The sequence below is a fragment of the Phytophthora infestans genome, genomic scaffold, assembly GCF_000142945.1.
Source record: "Phytophthora infestans T30-4 supercont1.7 genomic scaffold, whole genome shotgun sequence".
NCBI classification, from domain to species: Eukaryota; Oomycota; class Peronosporomycetes; order Peronosporales; family Peronosporaceae; genus Phytophthora; species Phytophthora infestans.
Genome location: NW_003303752.1, coordinates 4,212,858 through 4,234,327, shown reverse-complemented (window position 1 = coordinate 4,234,327; position 21,470 = coordinate 4,212,858). Strand labels below are relative to the sequence as shown.

Here is a 21,470-nt window from a genome sequence, read left to right as displayed (position 1 = left end):
TATGATAAACTACTACAGGGAGATGATACCAAGAAAGACGGCGATGCTGAAGCCACTAACACGATTGACGTCTCCAAAGACGGCGTTTCAGTGGACATCCAGCGAGAACAATGCTTTTGAGGAGATTAAGAAGGCGTTGGCCAAAGCAGTACTACTGACATTCCCCAATTTCTCGAAACCTTTCGAGATATATGCAGATGCAAGTGGAAAGCAGTTGGGTGGATTGATTGAACAACAAGGAAAATTAGTAGCAGCTTACTCTAGAAGTCTCACTACCGCGCAGCAAAACTATACGACGACTGAACTAGAGTTATTATCGGTGGTGGAGATCTTGAAAGAGTATAGAACAATGCTGCTTGGATTTCCTATTGTGGTCCGCACGGACCATAAAAATCTCATTTATCCAACCGAGAATTCATTGCGGGTCAAGCGATGGAAATTGCTACTATCTGAATATCATCTTACCTGCGAGCATATTCACGGAAAGGAAAATGTTGCTGCAGATGCATTTTCTCGACTGGCGTGCGACTCGGAGCAGAAGATGGGAGAGACTGAGCTGGAGGCGCTCTTGATTGATCCTGTTGAGTGTGTTCTGGAGGGCAGCTACATCAAACAATACCAAAATGAAGATTCTGCTATCCAAGACATACTCCAAGCCTGCATGAATGGTACAAACGACCCGGATTACAAGATACAAAATATCATGGGTGCACGTCTATTAACTTACCAGAAGCGTGTATTAATTCCCACCGAATTACGTCAAGAACTGGTCGATTGGTATCACACTCAATTAGTACACCCTGGTGCCAAGCGCCAGTATCACACGATGAAGTCATTCTTTTATTGGTCGGGAATGAAGCAAACAGTGGTGAGCTTTGCGAGGAGATGTCTTACATGCAAGAGAGCCAAACTCCACGGTGGACCTCAGGATTATGGCAAGTTACCACCACGAGAAATGCATACAGTCGATCCTTTCGACGTAGTGCATGTGGATACCATGGGGCCTTACGGTAGTGATCGCTACTATGCGCTTACAGTGATTGACGAAGCTACAAGATGGCTAGAAGTCTCCATTCAAGAAAATAATCGTGGTAAAACCACTGCAGAGAACTTTGACGTGACGTGGTTATGCCGATATCCAAGACCAAAAGAGGTTGTGTTTGATCAAGGCAACGAATTTAACACTACAGAGTTTCGAGAAATGCTTGCCAGCTACGCGGTCAAGCCAAAGCCAATCTCCACCAAGAACCCTCAGGCAAATGCCATTTGTGAGCGAGTCCATTTAGTCATTAACAATGGTATTCGATGCTACCCGGAAGCAGATTGGCGACAAGTGATTCAATATGCAGCATTTGCAGTACGTGCGAGTTATCACACGATTTTGGGTACAACACCAGCACATTTAGTCTTTGGGCAGGACCTGATAACGCGGCAGCTTCATGAAACGAATTGGAGCTATCTCACGAAGCGCAGATTTGAAGCAATACTGAGAGATAATGATCGTGAGAATGCTACGCGTTTGGAGCATTTCTATCATCCTGGAGATCAAGTCATGATGCGAGTTGCAGCTAAGGATCGAGGTAACAAGCATCGTCAGGTGGCCAAAGGGCCATATTCTATTGTCGAAGTGCATGCTAACGGCACCGTAACGCTGGACTACGGTGTGACGCAGCAACGCGTCAACATACGCCGTCTCTTTCCGTGTTAATCGACAACTGGCATGGGGGTGAATAACAAGACCGTCACCTACAGTAACGGTGATCGCTATGGAATGCCAGTTGACGCACACTACGTGAGACTCAGAATTCTATGTTTCCTTTCCCATATTGAAGTGCTGTAGTGGACAGCCACGCAGCAGATAAGTAGGAAAATACATTGTGCTTCTTCGTTTGTCAAAGCTAAGTCCTCTGCAAGCCAAGACTTTCAGCTTAACCCTTGCTGAGAACCCCGCTGCGAGCCAAGGGTTGTCAATATCCTTGGAGCTCTCCCAATAGGAGATCCTGGGATCTCGAAGCGGTCGCTGGGTGAGAACGACTGTCGGAGCTAATTTGGTTTCTGTTGCGCTCGCTCGCAAGCTTTATGAGCTTGATGTACTCACGCAACAAGCTCGTTTCGCTCTTGTAATGCACGCATACTTAGTTTGACACGTAGCTTCTTGGCTACGACTCGACACTTCCTTGCCCACTCATCACTTGATCGCGTTACACAAGCTTGCGCCAGTTGAGGGAGTTGCCGCTCTCCTGCTTGTTGAGTGTCCCGCTCGTCGCTCAGCTCGCATTCGAGCTTCTGCAGCGCGTGCTCTGCCTTCTGCTTGGCCGCACGCATCTCCTAAATCTCAGCGCTCGTCTCAAACTCTACATGACGCACCTGTAGCGCTGTGAGCTGCTCGCGTAGCTCCATCAGCTGCCCATCATGCTTTTTCACGCGCGCAGCATCCTTTGCACGCCACGCTTCGGCTTTAGCGAACCGGTCCTTCCAGTCGCACCGCTTCGTAGTCTTTCTGCGTCATTTGGCTCTCTAGTTCACGCATACGGAAGCTCAGTTTGTCACTATCTACGCGCTAATCGTGCTGTGCACTGAGCAGGTCATCTTTCAGTGCGGCGAGCTGTTTCTCGACTGTGTGTTTAGCTGTCATGAGTGCGTTTGTCTGTGCTTTGCGCTGCTGTTTGCGACGCACTAGCACGTCAACTTCCAGCTCCAATTGGTTCGTTCGGTCTGTCTGTGTCGACAGCTCTTGCTTGGCGATGCGTAGCTCCTTCTCGAGCGTCGGGACGCGCTATTAATAAGCCAGATTGACACTTCTTCGTCTGCTCGTCAAGTGTTGACTTTAGAATTCGATTTTCTAGTGCAAATATTTCCAGCTGGTCACAAATTAGAAGCGCGATTTCTTAATAACCGGTATAAGAAACAAATTTACTACGTGTATTACTTTAAGTACAGATCTATACTTCAACCCCAGCTAAGCGTAAACGTACAGCATTTTGGTCTTGTAAGGCCGGAAGCAAAATCTCCGGCGCTACCAACGCGGCTACAATCTCGTTCCTATATATTAACTCGGTGTTCGTTCGAGGAATTATATCCTGCAGATATGCCTCGAATCTCTCTCTCTCTTGCAAGTTGAAGTCGAAGACCCTCCGTTCGGCGTTCCTGTCTTGCTCGCAGCTGCTGTATCTGACGGGCACATCGTTCTGGCGACGCACGATCGCGTAGCAAGCGACACGATGAAGCGCTCGCACTGCAGCCCGGTGCGAGCTTCGACAGTGCTCTGTAACAGCACGCTGACGGCGTCTACAATTGGTCATCTCATCTTGGATCTCACGTTGGCGCCGTCTGTCTTCGCGAGCAGCTACATTCCGCGCGGATCGACGACCGCGATTTGCATCGTCTCTCATCAATGTGAAGACCTCCTGCACATTTAGTGAATCTCTTGTGAATGTGACGTACTCAAAAGACTCACTGTGACGAGATCGGTCTCGAGCGTATCTCGTCATACCATGGGCGTGATAACGCATGCGAAAACGTCGGAGTTTGTTGCGCATTGCTCTCCACGTCATGAAGGAAGTTTGTCTCAGGAAGCAAACCCGTAAGTGCATGGCGTAAAATAAGTCTTAGCTGGTCTGGCGGGTAATTTTTGCCGAACACGAGCTCATTTGGTAGATACGATCCTCGATCTCCAATCGAAGTACAAGTAAATCCATATTTACAGACGAAATGGCCTCGGTAGTTCTCGATATCAGATATGGAGATGTTGAAATAGCCAGTAGTGGGATTTGGGTGCAAATTGTGATGTTCATCCTCGTCGGTCATTGGTGACAGCTCAAACATGTACTCGCCCGCCTCATCATAAACGGGATGTGGGTCTCCAAGCAGTACGTTCGGCTTACTGTACTCAATAGGTATTTCGAGATACTGCCGTGCAAGTCGGTCTTGATCCTCCATCATCTGCGCTTTTCGTTGCAAATGGGAGAATGAAATTAATACATGTATGCATGATTCCACAAAGAAACATCGTGCTTATATGTCTCCAGGTCGATAAATATGTCTGAACGAAAATTTCATAAGCCAATACCGACACTGAATTGATCGCCACACTCATTTCGCGTCTCCCAAGAAGAAACCTCGAATGTCATTAGGTCGATAAATATCAGCCAGCAGCCTTGAAATTGTTTGTATGATTCTTCGACTGTATCCAGAACACATACGATTTGTATGTGCTCTAGATGCGTCAAAGTCGCCATCGACGCAATCGCGCCCCGTGCCGCAATCGACGTCACAAGCACCCGACACTTCAGTCTCGCATTTGTCTCCTTCATATCCAGCGTAGCCCTTACAACTACTTGGTGACTTTTGTTCTGTTCACGTAGGCACAAGTGCCCTGATTGCTGCATTGCTGCTGGGATTCGGGCGAGCCACAAGTACTAGGATACCAGGTACTGGCGTCGGCAGCCAAATTTTCGCACTCATATATTTGGAGACAGACGAGCTGACCGACAAGTTGTCACTCATATATTTGGAGACAGACGAACTGACCGACAAGTTGTTGTCGGTGACAACGTCCTCCTTGTTGATCTTCACTGTGTACGTTGAATCGGTGACAGTTGTGAGTGAAGAGACCTCATCACTATTGCTCAATGAGGTGATGGTCTCCTCGGAAAAGGGGTGCTAATTATAATCTGTTGTTCTAGCACTGTTCACCTGTTAAGTACCTGTGATCCCTACTGGCCTGTTGTCATTATTGTTCAGCTGTTAGTTGTTCTCGTTTCTGAGTACCCGCATAAAGAATAACAATTTTGATAGTTTTTGTGGAAGGTGCAGGCGTGATATACGGACACCAACTTCAACGAGTTGCAGTGCTACATGTTGAAGGAGACACAATATAATTAATATCTTCATTATTTTTTATTATACGTTGATGAAACTAATTTTTACGTTATTACCTATACTTTGACGACAAGTAATAAGCCTCACATATAAAATAATAAAGTACTTCCATAGCGCAGCTTGTAGAGACATTGTATGTATCCAGTGGTATGCATCAGTACTATTGAAGCTGCACGCATCTTTTGAATGTGGTTGTGACCTTAACATACTCGAATCGAAAGGTAGATTAAATTGTTAGCAGGTCCCTAGTTCTCGGCACCCGAAGCGCTCGATACATCTAGCCTCTAATCTTCAAATGTATGGTTGCCACATGAATCATTTCGCCACTTTTGCCTAGTTTGTAACACGAATGTGTAGGTTGTGGGCTCGGCTGACAGCTGTGGCTAGCTGTTCAGCTTCATAATCCTGAACACTACCGTTGCCAAAACGCACCGACCATTTGTACACTCCGTCTGAGAGCCGTACAGCAATGACGTCGCCAATGACCGAGCTGGATTCGGCTGTTTGGTCGGGAGCAACGTTGAAATTGCCCACTATTTTCCATTGTAGTGGCTGTCCCGGTCGCTTGAGAAAAAGTCGAACGAGTCGATTCACCTCATAAAACCCGTCCTCGTTACTCTGTGTTGTCAGGGCTAGACGCCTAGCTGGAGGTCGACCTGGTGTACGTCGAACTGGAACAGTAGCCATAGCAGTACGTAGATCCAAAAGGTCCAACAAGGACAGTACAGCTAGTACGTGAGAACACACCCATCCTGATCGGATAAAGGCCTCGCATGTACATTGCAAGAATTTCCGTAGTCGTTCGATCGTCTCGTGTGACCAAATTGGTAAAAGTTCGAAGGGGGGTGGGTACTCTTGGTGCTTTACCATCACTCTGTGCAGAGAAAGCAGCTCAAACTCTAGCATCAAGTAAGTGATTCGTCTGGGGAAACGACCATCGAGAGACTTCAGGAATTTAGTCACTCGTTCATTGTCCACATTAGCTCCAAGCATACCTTGACCACCAACGATATGCTTTGTAACGTTAAAAATACGACAGCACTTAGGCGTCGTAGACGTCCTCTGCCTTTGTAGACGAGCTTGTAGCTACGTTGCGAAGCAACCAGAAGTTCAGCTTTTACCATCATTTCTGGTGGAACGGGACCTTCGCTGAAGTGGGCGACCCTAAGAGCCAGTAGTCGATCGCTCTCGTTTCGAGTTTCGAAGGTATAGACGTCATCGCTTCTGTTGACCATCGCTCTGTATGCTGCCGAAAACGAGTCAAAGGTGGCTTCACGTACGTATGGTCACTGCGAAGCCACTTCTTCGTTTGCAGTCGTCGAGCTACTCCATCTTCGAGCTCGAAGGCGGTATCATTCGAACTTTCCACCGCATGGTCGAGGTCCACATCAGAAAAGTCTAAATCGCTCAACCCGATAGAATCCGCGTTGCTGTCGGCGGCGTCGTTAGACCCAACAGCGGCGTTGACTGCCATACTGGGCCGGTTTAAAACTTGAGCTGCTGCTAATACGAAGTCACAGTGTTGATTATATTGCGAAAGTAGAACTGTCTAGCTTACGATCGCTGTAACCTGGAACCTCGGAGTTTGCTTCCAAGTTGTATTCCATCAGCAGCTGTAACCTCGCACGTGTCCTCTTATGATTCGGCTGAACGGCGTTCCCACTAATATCATGATAGCGTTGGCGATCTGCTTCAATATGCTCCATCAGAGATCACACCAAGTGTGCTGGCTGCGGGGTGGAGGAGCTGATACAAGATGTGGCTCTATACGCCACCGTCACTCCGGATTGGCTCAGGAAGTCCCATGTAATCGGTTGTATGCTGAAGCAAATGAGCAAGTCGTTAGTTCGCAGATGATGCTATCTACAAGCATGTGCTATCAAAGGGTAAGTAGCCAAAACTCTCGTTAGATGGTGTTTTCCTCAGCTCCTATGCTCACTTATAGTAGAAATGAGATAAATATTCGTAGCGAGAAGCTAACGAGAAGCTCGTAAGATTGAGTTCAATTCATATCACCTTGTCGACATGTTAGTGCACTGAAGATGGTACTCGCCTTGAGTTATAGAACTTCGTCAGACTCACGGTATCGATTGGTCCCGCGTATGTTGTGCTGACTCCCTGTTGATGTGCAACAGGTCACCAGGGTGGACAACAGGCCAGCAGGGGCTGTAAAGGAGCAACAGGATATTATAGCAGGGGCAGAACAACAGGTATTAATTATTTTCCTAGGAAAAGGCTGCTGACCCAGTTGAGTCGACGACTTGATCCGTTTCCACTCGCTATGTTGCTGTTCGTAGAAAGGCAATCGTTTCCACGATCAGGGCCTTGGCAGGACGGACACAGGCCGGCTTGTGTCCCACGACAGGCTAGACGCTTCGACGTGTTTGGTGTGCACTTGGAGACTACGTAGTTTTGGACAGGGATACAGATCGTTCCGGGGTAGTGCTTCTCACAGTACGAGTCTGCTGTGCAATAGTACGGATGCTTATCGTCCGCCGAGGCCCCTGAGACGACACAAGCTGCGAAGACGGCAAGTTTGCAAGCCAATTTCATTCGAGGTGGGCGTTGCTGTAATGGCAATGGTGCAAATTCTTGAGTGGCTAATGCTCGCGGTTGCGACTACTGTAGATGATAAATAATACTTCAAGTAACTTGCTTAGGCACCTTGTAGTGTCGTACAGGTATTGTTATATAGTATGTATATGTTTATGCTTTTGCAAATCGAATGGATTTCGCTCGTTTTCGGTGTCAGATTTAGAAAAAAAGTTTTTTGGTTTGCTTAAAACCCACGACGATTTCTTTGAAAATTCCGGTAAGCACCAAAACCCACCCCAAAGAAAATTTGTTCATTTGAAGTATCATAGACAGGGCCCCCGAAAAAAAAATTGACGACACAGTAATTTCAATAAATAAGCAGACATTATTTATGTTGTCACCCTAAACTAGGCTCGTGCATAATTTATGGTGGCTGCATATTACATACGGTAATTTATGCGTACAGTTTCCTGAAGTTATCTGCAGCAGTCAATCGATCGCCACGAACCAGTCGTTTTGTTGCCGAATCGGCTGATCTCAGCAGACTCATTTCCTTTTCTCTCACTTCCCACTTTAGAAATGATTCTCTTCCTGCGCGAAAATGCTGGTTACTGAGACGCACAAACACTTGACACAGCAACTCGAGCGTAGATACCTGTTATTGATTCAATAAACCTTGGTTATTGCAGCAGTAACTCAATTATTTATTGGTCTTCTAGCTAAAGCATCATAACGTATTGCCAACATACAAGCTAGCTTCGCGATAATTTATCGTGAAGATGCTACTACGATAAATAACAATATCATTTTCGGACCCCCTGATCATAGAGCTCAGGTGTTAGTGTTTACAGGAAAAGCTACAGCATTCGATGGAGCAGTGGTCAGAAGTACCTGGTATTTTTACAGGAGCTATATGTACATGTTTGAGTCACACACCACCGTCTAAGAGCAAGGTGGTAAATGTTCATGTTACGTAATTAGTGCGCCAACCAGCCCCTACTGGCTGGCGTGCCCATGGTGGTAGGCCGTACTACTATTCGAGTGAAGTGGTCTCTCACAGAGCCAAGTTGGCAAGCATGACCGCGACAAACATCGATGCAAACACCAGCAGCTTGGAAGACTGCATAGTCATGGCGGAGTCGGAGGGGCATGTCGAGCAATCAAAGGAAGAGTTGCCGGTAATGTCGCACAGCGCGCACGAGGGGCTGCACATGGGGCAGTAGCAAGCAGAAGACCCGTTTGCCAGCACCTGGCAGGCACCAATGCCGCAATCCGTACGGGTCGTGCACGAGTCCTCCGTGGCACCGCACGTGTCACCGCTGTAGCCAGGGCCGCAGATGCACTTACCCGTCTCGGTGTTGCATGTGTTACCATTCTGACAAGCCAGGTCGTTCGTGCAGAGCGTGCAACGCTGGTTGGGCTTGCCCTTTTTGCCGTCGTACTCCTTGCCGTCGAAACCTTCCTTGCACACGCACTCACCGTCCACGCAGTCACCACCAGTACCGCAGTCCACGTCACAAGCATTCGAAACCTCCTTCTCGCACTTGTCACCCTCGAAACCAGCGTAGCACATACACCTACGCTTGGTGATTTTCTTCTTATTCTTGTACGTGCAAGTTCCGTGGTAAGTGCACACCTCCTTGGAGTCGGGTGCTTGGCACGTCGTGGGTTCACACGTGCTGGGGTCGGCGGCCTTGTTGGCGCAGTCCGATACGTCCAAGCAGACAAATTGGCCGCTCACCTTCTCTCCGTCAATTGTGACAGAGTACATGGCACTGGCGCCACTGCCGCTTTCGGTGGCAGTCGAGTCCTCACTGCCGCTAGCTTCCGCTGATGATTCCGTAGACTTAGCGGCTTCCGCTGAGCCAGACGAAGTAGTGGACGACGCTGCAGCGCTACCGCTGGCAGCAGCCGAGGAAGCGTTCGAGGCTGCGCCCATTAGGCGTCGACGGCCAGAGCCTGAGCCGCTGGAGGATAGCGATAAGTTCTCCTCCGACACGAACACACAGTGAGCGTTCAAGTAGCCAATGTCGGCGCTTTGGAACGACGGACACAGACCAGGTGTCGCGCCACGACATGCTGGACGCTTGGCAGTGTTGGGTGTGCACTTGGAAACCACGTCACCGTAGTTATTAACGGAGATACATGCCGTACCCGGGTAGTTCTTCTCGCAGTACGAGTCCGAGTCACAGTAGTAGGCCGGATCGTCGTCCGCATACACGCCCATGGCCAGGGCGGCGGCAAACACAGCCAGCGCTCGGATACACTTCATGAAGCCGGGAGGTGTGCGAAGCGAGCTTCTCGACTGGCTGAAGGACGGCAAAAGCGAAAATGTGCGCAGTCGTTGGGTTGAATGGTTTGAGCCTGAGCGGAAACCGACAGCAACTCTCCGCAAAACACGCGCTTGCAAGAGGATAAGCTCGTCATCAAATATCCAATTTAGCGTGCGTGCGTGACAGTACTGCTTAGAAAAGCCAAGATTATTGGAAATTTGCGTCCCCTATCCGCGCGGGTAGAGAGAGGGGCCGTCCACGTCGCCAAGCTGGCAAAACAGCAAAACGAACGCCTGAAGAGCCTGCAGGTTTCATCAGCCCGCCGCTCTGCGCTCCACAAATCGCGCCACACACCCACAACATCGATCAGTGGATGTCATGTTGTGGGGTGGAGTAGCGAAGCGATGAGAGGCAAGTCCCGACACTTTGCTGAGCTGGGGACCGATGTACATGTACAACAATGAACTTGAAGTAGTAAAAATCTGAACCAGACAGAAAAATGCCAGCCACGATAGATCCGGTCCAACTTCCTGTCTAACGGCATGTCAGCACTACCAAAACGCATAGAAACGTTTCAGCCACTGACACGGCTTCATCAAAGATAATTGCACGATTGGCTGAAAATGAAACTGCATTTCAATTTCTGCTGCAGGCAACTATGGTGTTCTACTTCACCTCGTCTGGTGCGTATTGCGCGTCTTGGCTCCATGTGCTGATGAGTCAGATCAGCGCCACTGCTAGTCTTGCCCACAATAATATTTTTTGCACACAGAGGGCCACACCATCTACATGGGCAAGGACAAGTTTGAAAATGAAGACCTAATCCGCTATGGCTTCATGGAGGATATTTGGTGCGTCCCAACTGTCATTAAATGATAAATTATATCACTGGTGGCTTTTGAATCCTAAAGCGACGCGTTTGCGTCGAGGTTACAGGTTTCACGTCGACGACTTATCGTCTGCTCATGTATACCTGCGCCTCCCTCTGGTCGTTTTTTTTTTTTCTCTCAACGAAGATGCATCTGCTTACTGCTGGCTGTGTGCGTTGTCTTGAGCCAGGGCCAAACCAAAGTGGACGATGTTTCGGAGACGTGTTTGGAAGAGTGTGCTCAGCTGGTCAAGGTGTGTCTAAGCAGGCCTCAAAGTTCTTTTTAATCAATAAATCGCTCACTTTTTGTCTTGATCGCTGTAGGAAAACTCGATCGAAGGAAGCAAGAAGAAGAGTGTCAGTGTCGTACGTATAATTCTTGCTTTGTCTTGTCGACACGATTATGCCGTTAGTTTTATGACACCATCATTGTGCGATTTAATACCATTCATAGTGTTACACACGATGGCGAAATCTGAAGAAAACCCCGTCCATGGAGATTGGCCAAGTGGGCTTCAACCACCCTGAACGAGTGCGTGAGGCTGAACACTTACTGTTAGGTAACGCAGCTGACGATACGTCATTGCAGGTTCGACATTACAAAGTGGAGGAAAAGAACAAAGACATCATCAAGAGTCTCAACAAGACGAAGCAGGAGTTCCACCCCGACTTGGAAGGTGCGTTGGTGGCCCGAGAGTGCATTTTGCTGGTCTCTCTGACGCAACGCACTTCACAGAGGAGCACCGACAGCGCGAGTTGTTGTACAAGGCCGAACGGAAGAAACAGCGTCTGCAGCTGGAAGCGGAGCAGCGCAAGGCGAAGATGGAGTTCAAGCAGCAGAAGGATCTGCGTAGCTACTCGTACGTTCGCTCATGCCGAATATTTCCAAGTATCTCGACTTGTTTTCAATTGAACTGACACCGCCTTAAACGACAGGACCCTCATGTCGAGAGACAACATTGAATCAGGCGACAAGCTGGATGCTGCTGCTGATCTCAGTAGCGTCAATGCTTACGAAGAGGACTTTATGTGATAAAAAAAACTGAAGATGGCTTCAACTTGAAGCTGAAGAATTGGAGTCAGCTTTCGTTTTTTCAATAAAACGTTATGTGTACCACACAACTATTGCCTTGACCATCATCAACCATCCGCCGAGGTTCCAGGAAATGGCTGCAGAGACCACGAGGTCGCCGGTGGTCACCGGTGAGGCCACAGCAGCAGCAACTGCGGACGAAAAGGTCGCGCAGTGCATGCGAATGCTGGAGGGTCAAACTGACGAGCACAAGTTCGCCGGTCTGCTCATGGTCACGAAGCTGGACGATCTGTCGACCGATCAACTCCAGCAGGTTCGGCAACAGGTTCTCACGACCGTCGGTGTGAGTTTCTTTCTACGGCTACTGCACACGAGAGGTCTGTCTTTTTTCTCTTGAGCGATGCTAAGCCATGAGGTAGCTAACTCTGTGCCCTTTTCCGGTGCTGCAGGCCCGGATGACGTCGAGCTGCTTTCGTCCTTTCAAAGCCTCGGACTCAACTTAATTGCGAGGTACTTCCATAATTTAGTTCTGTAGGTCATGTAGCTATATTGAAAGAACTGACTTGTTACACTGACTCAGCTTCTGCACAGACCCAAGCGTGGCGAAGGAGTTTGCACAGGATAAGCTCATGAGGTTTCTTTTAGAACAACTGGGGTCCCAGTCAACGCCGCATGAGTCGGCTCTGGACTGCGTTCGCATTCTATCAGGCTTGAAACAGACTGAAAAAGGCTTGCAGGTGCGGCAACCAGCCGAAACGCTAGATGCACTGCTTCTGTGTGGTTCCTGAGGCGTTGTCCGTGTGCTCTTGCCTAGGTTATGATGAACGAAAGTGTTCTCGGACGCCTCTTTAGTGCGATGAAGAAACTGAGTCGATCTCACTCGAACCGAGATCTGACTGTGGAGAGCAAGTCGGCTGAGCAAGAGCAAGTGACAGATTCCCTATTGGAGGATCTGTGGAGCATTGTGGGTGGCATGGCGAGCAATCCAGAGCTTTGGGCACACATCCATAGCTATGACTTCGAGTTCATCTGCTCTAACTTTTCACGCGTGCGAGGTGACAGCGCCATCCAAGTGCTAGCTGTTTTGAACAGCTACATGAGGCTCGTTGAGATTGGTGACGCGCCGGTCGAGCTACTAAGCTCACAGTGTCTTTCTGACATTCGCACGGGCGTCCTACGCTTTCTACGTGCTAAGTGGCCTCATCAGGAGCGTGACGAGTGCTTGCGACTCATATTCCAACTCATACAGCACTCGGGTACTTCGTGGATGCTGCCAGGCACTACGCTACGCAGCCAAGCGCCCCCTGATGAAGTGTCCGGCGGCAAATTCGTTCTGTTCCTGCTGAAACTCGTGTCCATTGAAGTATGTGTTTTGATATCGTACCTTCTAATCAGCTGAGCTCTCACTAATTAAAAGTCCGCTTGATTAAACGCAGATTAAAATTATGCTGGACGAAGTGGAGCTATCTCTGATACAAGTCGATGAAGCAAAGGTGGAGTCTGTGGAAGAGTCCGAGAGACGCGATAAGGAAGTCAAACGTGTGCTCGCCATATTACCAATTTGCTATGGGATCGTTGAGATGGTCATCAGCGGTTTAGTCTCCAACTACGAGAACGAACTCATGCTTCCCTACGACATTTTGCTGGAGATGAAGGGGACATTCAACCAGGTATTTGTTGTGGTGCTCGAACTGCTGACACTAGTTCGCGATTACGTCCAGACTCATCGCTATCGTGAGCTGCGCGAGACCCACGCAGAATCAGTATACCACCTGGATGCAGTGATTTGCGCCAGTGTGCGTATTGTGAGTGCCTGGATTGCAGAAGACTCCGACACGAGTGTCGATCTAGTGATGCAGTTGGTTCCATTCATGGTATGCTACAAGCCATTACTGGCTTGGGTTGCAGAAGACGATGGAGCCCAACTCTTTAAATCGGAGGACAATCAGACTTTCGATTCCGATGACGAGATTGACTCAGACGACGAGATTGACGCCGTATCTCAGATGATGCAGAAGGCTGCCGTGATTCACAAGACCGATAGCAGTATTGACCAGCTGCATTTCTTATTGCCAGGATTGCTCCAGCTCAGTGCACTACCCGACGGCGCAACGGTAATGTCGGAGAACGTGGATGTTCTGAGACGTTTGATGCAGTTTTGCTGCACCATCTGCGCCGATATCGCCGACGGGAACACAGAGTTTGCCAACGTGTCTACCCTCACACTCTGTCTGGGCATTTTGATCAACCTTATCTTGATTCGTGGAAGCAACGAGAGCTCTGGAACGTCGCAAACCTCTGGTGTACCCAACGCACTGGAGTGGTTCCGTGCATTGACGTTCCTCCTTCCTGTGGCGTGTGCCAGCGGATCTCGATTAATGACAGATAAGGAACTTACGGTGGATAATCGAGGTGAAGACGACCGCTACGTGATGCTTCTACACATCGTCTGCGTGGTGATGTTTATTGTGAGCCATTTTCAAGACAAGAAGCTCCACCCGTGCCGCTTACCGGCTGCAATTGCAAGTTTGGTCACGTCATGCAATCACATTGTCACGTGGATTGTGGAGCACCCTCCTGATGCGAAGACCGAGTCAACCTCGGACCTCTTCGAGCTGGTGCGAGTCCTCTCGATGAAGTCATTTTTGACGCCGGAGCTGTTGTCTCGATGAAAGTTTTTCTTCGGACCAGTGATGGTACATGCATTTAGCATGCTTGACAGAGGATTCGAGGCTGTACGTGTGGAACTGCATACTTGTTTTCTCGGTTAAATAAGTTTCTCAATAAAGCAGCTACTGTACGGCAAAGCTCTGTGCTTTCCTACTGAGGGAGGGCAACGCCGGCTGTACGAATAGTGAACATGACTGCATCGCCCGTCACTGGTTCGTGTCGTTGGCGAGACTTGTACTTGACTGTAATTTTTGCTACCTATCGAGTTCTATCTTATTGTGGCAAAACGTGGACTTTAAAGCCGGCGGTTCACGAGGTCGAGATATCCTGTTCCTCTGCAGAATCACTCAGACGTCGCCGCTTGTCGATCGCTCGGATGGTTTCTTGTTCGCGGAAACGACGACGGGATGCGTTGCGGTGCATGACGGGTACTACGGGTTCAGAAATGCAGGGGGGTAATGCTGCAGACAGACCGGAGCCGCGTTGCAGCACACTTGCGTTCATGACGGGCGGCTGAGTCTGGAATATCGGTATTTCACTTGATAGAGATCCGCGCATGGCCAATCCAGTTGCTGACGTTGAAGCTGCGTTGCGTCTCACCCGCGCGTTCACGATGGCTCGGATGACCTGGTTGCTGGCCGACAGTTCCAACAGTTCGGCTGCGGGCATACTGGACTGGGACTGTTGTAGGACGATGGTGGTGTTGATGGCGTAGACGCTGTAGCTAGTGTACGCGTCGGTAGGTAGCTGGTGACGGCATGTGGGGCAGGTGCTGTGCATCTTGAGCCAGGGTTCAATGCAGCGCTCGTGGAACTGGTGGCGGCACGTGGGTAGCTCGGCGCAGGGTGATGTGAGTGCCTCCATACAGACGACACAGACCGCACGCTCTCCATCTTGTTGCTGTCGCGCGTCGGCCGGGTTGCTTTTGAGCGTCTCCATGAGATGCATGGCGGCAGGTGACACACCGTTAAGCTGTGGAATGATGTAGCGAATAATGGAGTGCACCCAGCGCGCACTCTTAAACAGTAACAGCGCATCCTTGATCTGGGAATTGGCCGGGGCTGCGTAGCGTACATTCACACGGATGGCGAGATCCATGGCTAGTTGACGTCGAATTCGAGAGTGTGTCCTTTCTCGCTGAGGCAGCGGATGAAAATGAAGCTGAAGCCGAGCTGGCTACAGTCGTCTGGAAGTATCAGAAGCTGAGTTCCGAGTGATGGTCTAGCGTTTTGTGCGGACTTTCTCGGGCTGGGTTGCTGACTGACGGACTTGCTTCTGTTGCTGCTGTTGATCAATGCAACAGGCGGCTTTTTCGTTTTTGGGCTGGAGTTGCGGGGTGTTGCCAAACTGCAATGCACGCCGCGGGTGAGATGAAGGGAGTATTTTGGTCGGGACTACGCGTGCTGCCGCAAAATGTTATTTTGAGGCGGTGCCGTTAATGCTTCCTCGGGTGCTCAGCGTTGGGTAGTTTTGCGAATGCTAGCCTTCCGGTGTGAGGAAAAGTGTCTAACCGCTGAGGATTACGTAGTCCCGATTGAGAGCGATTTGCAAAAACCATACATACTTTTTGGCCGCTTACATTTCTCAAGTCAAAACCGACTACCCTGCCGGGTAAGATGCAAAAGTGACCCGTAACGGTTTACCTTGAGGCAAATTCACAGCAATAGTTGCCAGGAAAGTCACAGCCGACAATGAACACCCTCTCACTTCGCCAAGCCTACATCCAGCACTAAAATGGTGTGTTTCTAAAGGTAGTAACAGCAGCGTAGAGCAGACGCAGCTAATATAAGCGTTAGTGGCTTGAGCTAATCCCTCGAATGGATCATAATCTGAGTGACACACTGATAGAGCGAATGACGCACGCGCCGGGGCCATTTATTCGCTCAAAATGTCATCACCGACGCCAGAAATGGTAGAACGGGAGGGCTTGAAACGATAGAATTGGCCAAAGTCCCTGACAATCGACGATTCTGAACATTGTAGAGTAATCAGATTCTGATTATCAGAGCTGATAATCAGAATTAAACAAAGCAAAAAAACGAAATGTGTTTACTCTTGAGTCGGCCCAACTAATTTAGCTGGGTAACCTAACCTAGGCGCTTACAACAATAACAACAGTTGTTACTGAATTATGTAGTATCCCCAGAAATGTGTGCTTCTATTTTCTGTGCTGTCATACATGTACTATTATTAATAATGATGCAACATGAAACTTCAAAGGAGCTAGCCGCAAACATTGTCCGTTTCGCGAAACACTATGTGGACTGTCGAGACATCAGAGAGTTGCTAACTGATGTTGCGAGCTTATTGGTATTTTTTAAGCGACAGTTTCGTTTGGTTGATTCGTTTTGTCAAAACTGTGTGGGGATCGTCGATCACCGAAAACCCACATCTTCTCATTCTTACCGAGGTAAAGATACCGTTGTGCTGCGGGCCTCAAATCCCGTGGGTTTCTTGCTGGTTCTGCCCCACCTCAGTGGGTTTCATCGGTGCGCTGGTATGAAACTCTGGTGGGGCGAGCAGGAACGATGATTGCAATGGTACGGGCACCTGAGCGGGCGTCAACGGTCGCAATGACCCAATACGGGAGACTACCATGGCTCCTTTTGACGAATCCAGTGGGGTCAGCGTCTGTGAGGACGGAGAAGGCGACAATGGAATCACCCGAGCTGTTCCTTTGTAATGGTGGACCAGGGGTGCATCTGCTGCCCCTGACAGTAGCAACTGAACTTGCGTTTGCAACCGCTGGATGTCGCGCTTCTGCTTCTCCACCACAGAGGCGAGTTCGTCGGCACGAGCTACACTATGACGACCCCGCTCTACGCGCCCAAACGGGAGCTGCGTCAAGTTGTTGGGACTTGGAGATGGGCTGCTGCTAGGTGTTCGTTGTCGTCTCTGCTGCTTAGACGGCGTAGTTGTCAGTCCTGTGGGCAAGGGCGCTAGACTCATAAGTCCACTCCCTGCAGTGACATCAAGCGCCAGATCGAGGTGAGGCGTTTGTGACGGTGAAGCAGGACGCAATTGCGGGCTCGAAAGACTGAGCGATCCGGACATTCGCTCGCCATCAAAGTTGTTGGACTTCCTGTTTGTGATGAACAGAGCGCGTTTCAGATCACGAATCAGGACTTGCAATTGTTTGTTCTCTTTCCGCAAGCTGTTGCATTCCTCAATAAGCATGCTACCTTCAGCGACAGAGTCGCGTCGGACGCGGTCGGTCTGCGTCTTCGCATGATCCAGTGCTGTCCGCAGAGTTTGGATAGTTTTACTCATAAACTCCATTTGCTTGACCGACTCGTCCACCGACTGTTTGCAGTCGTATCCTAGCGCTTCATCGGATACAACGGACGCCATCACATTGGCAGGGGTAGCAGTAGACGATTGCAGTTGCTTCGACTGCACATGGGACGCTTTAGTGTTGAACGTTGTGGTCGTTTTTGCTGGTGAATAAAACCCACCACCACCAGGAGAAAATGGCAGGGCGGTACTTGCCGCAGTACTGGTAGTAGAGAATATTGCTCGAGGAGGTTTCTTATGCAAAGTTTCTCCCATGACGTACACTTTGTAGGCGTCTTTCACAGCACTCTCCAAGTCTTTGTAGTTGGTGAGCTGAGTGAGACGCGTGAACTCACGAGTCATTTCACCAACGGAATACTCCTTCTTCAACGAGTTTTGACGCAGCGTTTTGACCTCGTGCAACAAGGTTCGAATTTTAGCGTCTTTAGTCTCCGTTTCCTGTTGCGCCTCTGCCTTGGCTAGGTATTCGTCAGCAAGTTCCGCTTGCATCTCACTGATCTTTGATTCCAAAGCGTGCAAGTGCTCATGCATCGGTACTTGCTCGGTTTCAAGCCCGTCGATACGATGAGAAAGCACTGAGCGGAAGTTCTCGAGGACGCGGTTGTCCGACTTCAACCCGGTGATTGTTTTTTCCTTTTCATGACTCGAGCCTCGACATACTTCAAAATGCCGTTCATAGTTTGCCAATGTCGCCTCAAGTCGTGCCAGTTTTGCTCGCTCTGTCGACAAAAGCACATCACGAGCATGCGACGCCGCCTCCAGCTCCTGCATCTTCCTTCTGAGCGACTCGAGCCTCGTATTCGCCGCACTCACTTGTCCCTGCTTCACTGCGGTGTTCTGACGTTCGTTTTCCAGCTGGGTAGTAAACTCAGCTCGCATCTTCTGCATCTCGTACTCGTAATCCGTCTCCTCTTGGTGCAAGACTTCTTCAAACTTGACGTGATTGTATTTGAGATCTTCATGTAAGCGTTTGATGATCTCGTTCTGCTCCTTGGAGCGTGTGTAGGCTGCCTTCCGCTCTGCATGCAACGTACCGCGATTTTGACTATCTTGAGCCTCCATCAGCGCTTCGCATCGTTGTCGTGTCTGCTCTAAGGTCTCCGACAGAGCGTCGTACCGAGCCATCTCTTGTGCGAGCTTCCGTTCGTACTGGTTTTCCAGCTCTTGGGTCATCTTGACGTGATGTGCTTCAAGCTGCGTTAACTCTTCTGTGTGTTTCCTTGTCGCCAGTTGATGACGCGCTTCTAATTCTTCATAACGCACGCGTTCCTGGACAACAAGATGCTCGGACTCTTCCTTCAGCACGTGCAGGCGATTGATCCACTCGTTTTCTTTCCGATGCAGTGCAAACTCGACGTCCGCTTTCACTTGGTCATGTAGTAGTCGCCATTCCAACACCTCAGCACGTCGTTCCTCTAGGTCATCACGCGCTACCAGTACGGCGTCGGTGTAGGTTTCCCCTGCTTTCCTACGCTCTGCTGAAGCTGATGATGACACGGGTCTAGCAGTCGATACACCCGTGCGAGATGTTCGCGTTCCACACGAATCGTCCTTTTCTTGATGTTGTAGTCCACCGTTTAGTATCTTAAAGATGCCAACACTGCCATCCTCCGCACATGTAATTAGCTGCTCGTTGTCTTCTGTCACGCGCAAGTGTAATATCCCTTCCGCGTGTGCGAAATATTCAGCAACACCCTTGTTGCGTAGTGGCCACGGGTAGGTTAGTATGCTCCCTGCTTTGGTACCGACGAATAGACGCCTGCAATCCTTCATCAAAGCCATGGAGGTGATTACAGTACCCGCAGGAAGATCATAGCTCTTTGTCTCTTCACCCCCAGTGATCTCACGGATCTTGCCATCGCTTCCAGATGCCACCACAACGCTGGGATCATTTCGGTCCACGACAAATGCTGCATATTGACAGTGTTTTACCACGTGCTGCATTTCTTCACTTCGCAATCCTGTGCTGATATCCCAACGGTATATTGATCCATCATGCGCTGCCGAGAAGAGATAGACATCGTCACGACTCCAGCTCAAGCATCGTACAGCGCCAATATGGCCGGAGAATGTATGGACGGCCTCGAACGTGTACGTACGGAAGGTTTTGACTGTAAGACCAGAGGCACAAGCAAACAAATGGCCACCGTGTGCGTATCGAACAAAGCGACAAGCCTTGGTAGCGAGCTCTTTAACTTGCCGCAAACTCTCTTGTAAGAGTTGATATACACGAACTCGCTCCTTGAAGGCTACAACGAGCTGGAATCCAGACGGATGCACTGCAACCGTGGTGGGTTCTTCGGGACACTGACTTAGCAGTTCATAGTGATTCAACTCGAAATTCCACACTCGCACGGTCTTGTCGGTACCGCAAGTCACAACAATTGGCCTCTGCACACTTACATCTACTTGTAATACAGGACCAATTTGATGACTCTAAGAACGAAAAATGGGTAAGAACATGTTCACCAAAGAAGAAAAAATATCTAAACGCACATGACGAATCAGCTCTCGGAACTCAATCTTGTCTTCCTGTCCGGTATCAATCGCGCTCATAGAAAAGGTGACTAATTCTCGACTTTTTGAGCAGGCTACGATTGTTTCCGAGTTTGGTGAGACAGCGATGCAATCAAACGCAATGTCACCGACCGATACGGAGCGCACAAATGGAAAAGGGTCTTTCGGATCGTCCTGTATCGTAGCCAGTGGAGCTTAGCATTGCCGTTGACAGTTTACATGATCAAGCACAACGTACCGATGCTTCAAAGATGCTGAAGAAACCGGCCGAGCCACCAAGAACAAATCCCTTCCCATGAGCGGTGACGCACTCCATGCGTACGTGAGATGGCTGATGACACCGAAAAGAATGAACGAGATCAGCGTTGCACCCGTCGAGCGCGATACGGAAGCAAAGCAGGAGATCACGCTCGGAGAGAGCGACCATGTGCTCTTTCAACCAGGTGTGGTCGACGAAATGTTCTTGATCCTTAAGTTGTGGTAGGAAATTCGAGATCTTGAAGTCGTTGTTGGTCCAAACCCAATACTTGAGTGTAGCAGGCCCCGAAACTGAGATGAAATTGGCGTTGGTAGGACTGATGTGGATTCGCGAGCCACGACTTGGACATTTGCCCGAGGCCAAAAGCTTGCAATTGCTCACCTTCCAGTATGTTACAGAATGTGTCGGAGCATCCTCAAGAACCGCGAGAAACTTGTTATCAGTCGAAAAGCTGCATGATACTACGCTCGAGTTGGCTGGTAAAGGTATATTTCTCACTCGGGTCTTCGTACCGAGTTTGTAGATTGCAAGAGCATGAGCTTCTTGATCTCGTAGTAGGCTTTGCAGTGCCACATTTGACCCTTTTAAAGGTGAGGTTGTAAGCGGCATCGCGGCGGCAGCTCCAAGTGCTCCGACGTGCCCGATACCCTGTTGAAGTACTTCTGCTACAGCCAAGAGCTCACGATTGGGCGAAACCTGGAAGCTCTGAATGCACTTGACATGGTGAATATGATGAAAGAAATCCATAGCTCGAGTTTCGAGGTTGTACATGACCAAATGGTGGGCCACAGGATAAATAACCGTGCAGTCGCCAGCAAAATCGACGACTGTGCGACCACATGAGCGAAGTCCCAACGCATAGCTGAGAGCCGCAAGAAGTTTAGTGTTATCTTCTAGCACGCAGAGCTGAATTCTACGTACGTGGGTTTGAGGTGAAGCGTTGTTTCCTTCTCTTCTTCGGTATTTGTAAACAAGGTCAGGCGTTCTTCGCGAGGTTCCTCTCTCTTGTTCACGGATGATTTCACCTTGCCTTCCATTAAAGACCCTTTGTTGTTGGACAGACAATATCTTCGTCACGCCTGATAAAAAATAGGGATATAATAGTAGCGAAATAACGCCGTCCATTCCTGGCACTGGTCG

The 21,470-nt window shown here is 49.4% G+C and overlaps 6 protein-coding genes across 6 annotated transcripts; 2 read left to right on the top strand and 4 right to left on the bottom strand.

Annotated features, from left to right (window-relative positions):
* Nucleotides 1-2,560: 2,560 nt before the first annotated feature.
* PITG_05661 (uncharacterized protein) lies at nt 2,561-3,942 on the bottom strand (the record flags this gene model as incomplete). Its single annotated transcript, XM_002999235.1, has 3 exons — nt 2,561-2,776; nt 2,976-3,042; nt 3,458-3,942. The coding sequence occupies 3 exons, from the start codon at nt 3,940-3,942 to the stop codon at nt 2,561-2,563; spliced, it is 768 nt and encodes a 255-aa protein (XP_002999281.1).
* A 4,528-nt stretch (nt 3,943-8,470) lies between these two features.
* On the bottom strand, nt 8,471-9,688 carry PITG_05660 (putative GPI-anchored serine rich tenascin-like glycoprotein; the record flags this gene model as incomplete). The annotated part of the gene is made up of 1 exon (XM_002999234.1): nt 8,471-9,688. One exon carries the CDS (start codon nt 9,686-9,688, stop codon nt 8,471-8,473), a length of 1,218 nt encoding a protein of 405 aa, XP_002999280.1.
* Nucleotides 9,689-10,338: 650 nt separating this feature from the next.
* On the top strand, nt 10,339-11,629 carry PITG_05659 (uncharacterized protein; the record flags this gene model as incomplete). The annotated part of the gene is made up of 9 exons (XM_002999233.1): nt 10,339-10,372; nt 10,462-10,540; nt 10,626-10,677; nt 10,749-10,811; nt 10,882-10,923; nt 11,012-11,089; nt 11,147-11,234; nt 11,294-11,417; nt 11,494-11,629. 9 exons carry the CDS (start codon nt 10,348-10,350, stop codon nt 11,588-11,590), a joined length of 648 nt encoding a protein of 215 aa, XP_002999279.1.
* Nucleotides 11,630-11,807: 178 nt separating this feature from the next.
* On the top strand, nt 11,808-14,454 carry PITG_05658 (uncharacterized protein; the record flags this gene model as incomplete). Its single annotated transcript, XM_002999232.1, has 5 exons — nt 11,808-11,967; nt 12,040-12,100; nt 12,171-12,327; nt 12,405-12,953; nt 13,027-14,454. 5 exons carry the CDS (start codon nt 11,808-11,810, stop codon nt 14,260-14,262), a joined length of 2,163 nt encoding a protein of 720 aa, XP_002999278.1.
* A 115-nt stretch (nt 14,455-14,569) lies between these two features.
* On the bottom strand, nt 14,570-15,358 carry PITG_05657 (uncharacterized protein; the record flags this gene model as incomplete). Its single annotated transcript, XM_002999231.1, has 1 exon — nt 14,570-15,358. The coding sequence occupies one exon, from the start codon at nt 15,356-15,358 to the stop codon at nt 14,570-14,572; it is 789 nt and encodes a 262-aa protein (XP_002999277.1).
* Nucleotides 15,359-16,556: 1,198 nt separating this feature from the next.
* Nucleotides 16,557-21,367, bottom strand: PITG_05656 (WD domain-containing protein, putative; the record flags this gene model as incomplete). The annotated part of the gene is made up of 4 exons (XM_002999230.1): nt 16,557-19,990; nt 20,051-20,245; nt 20,310-21,192; nt 21,252-21,367. 4 exons carry the CDS (start codon nt 21,365-21,367, stop codon nt 16,697-16,699), a joined length of 4,488 nt encoding a protein of 1,495 aa, XP_002999276.1.
* Between the last annotated feature and the right edge of the window lie 103 nt (nt 21,368-21,470).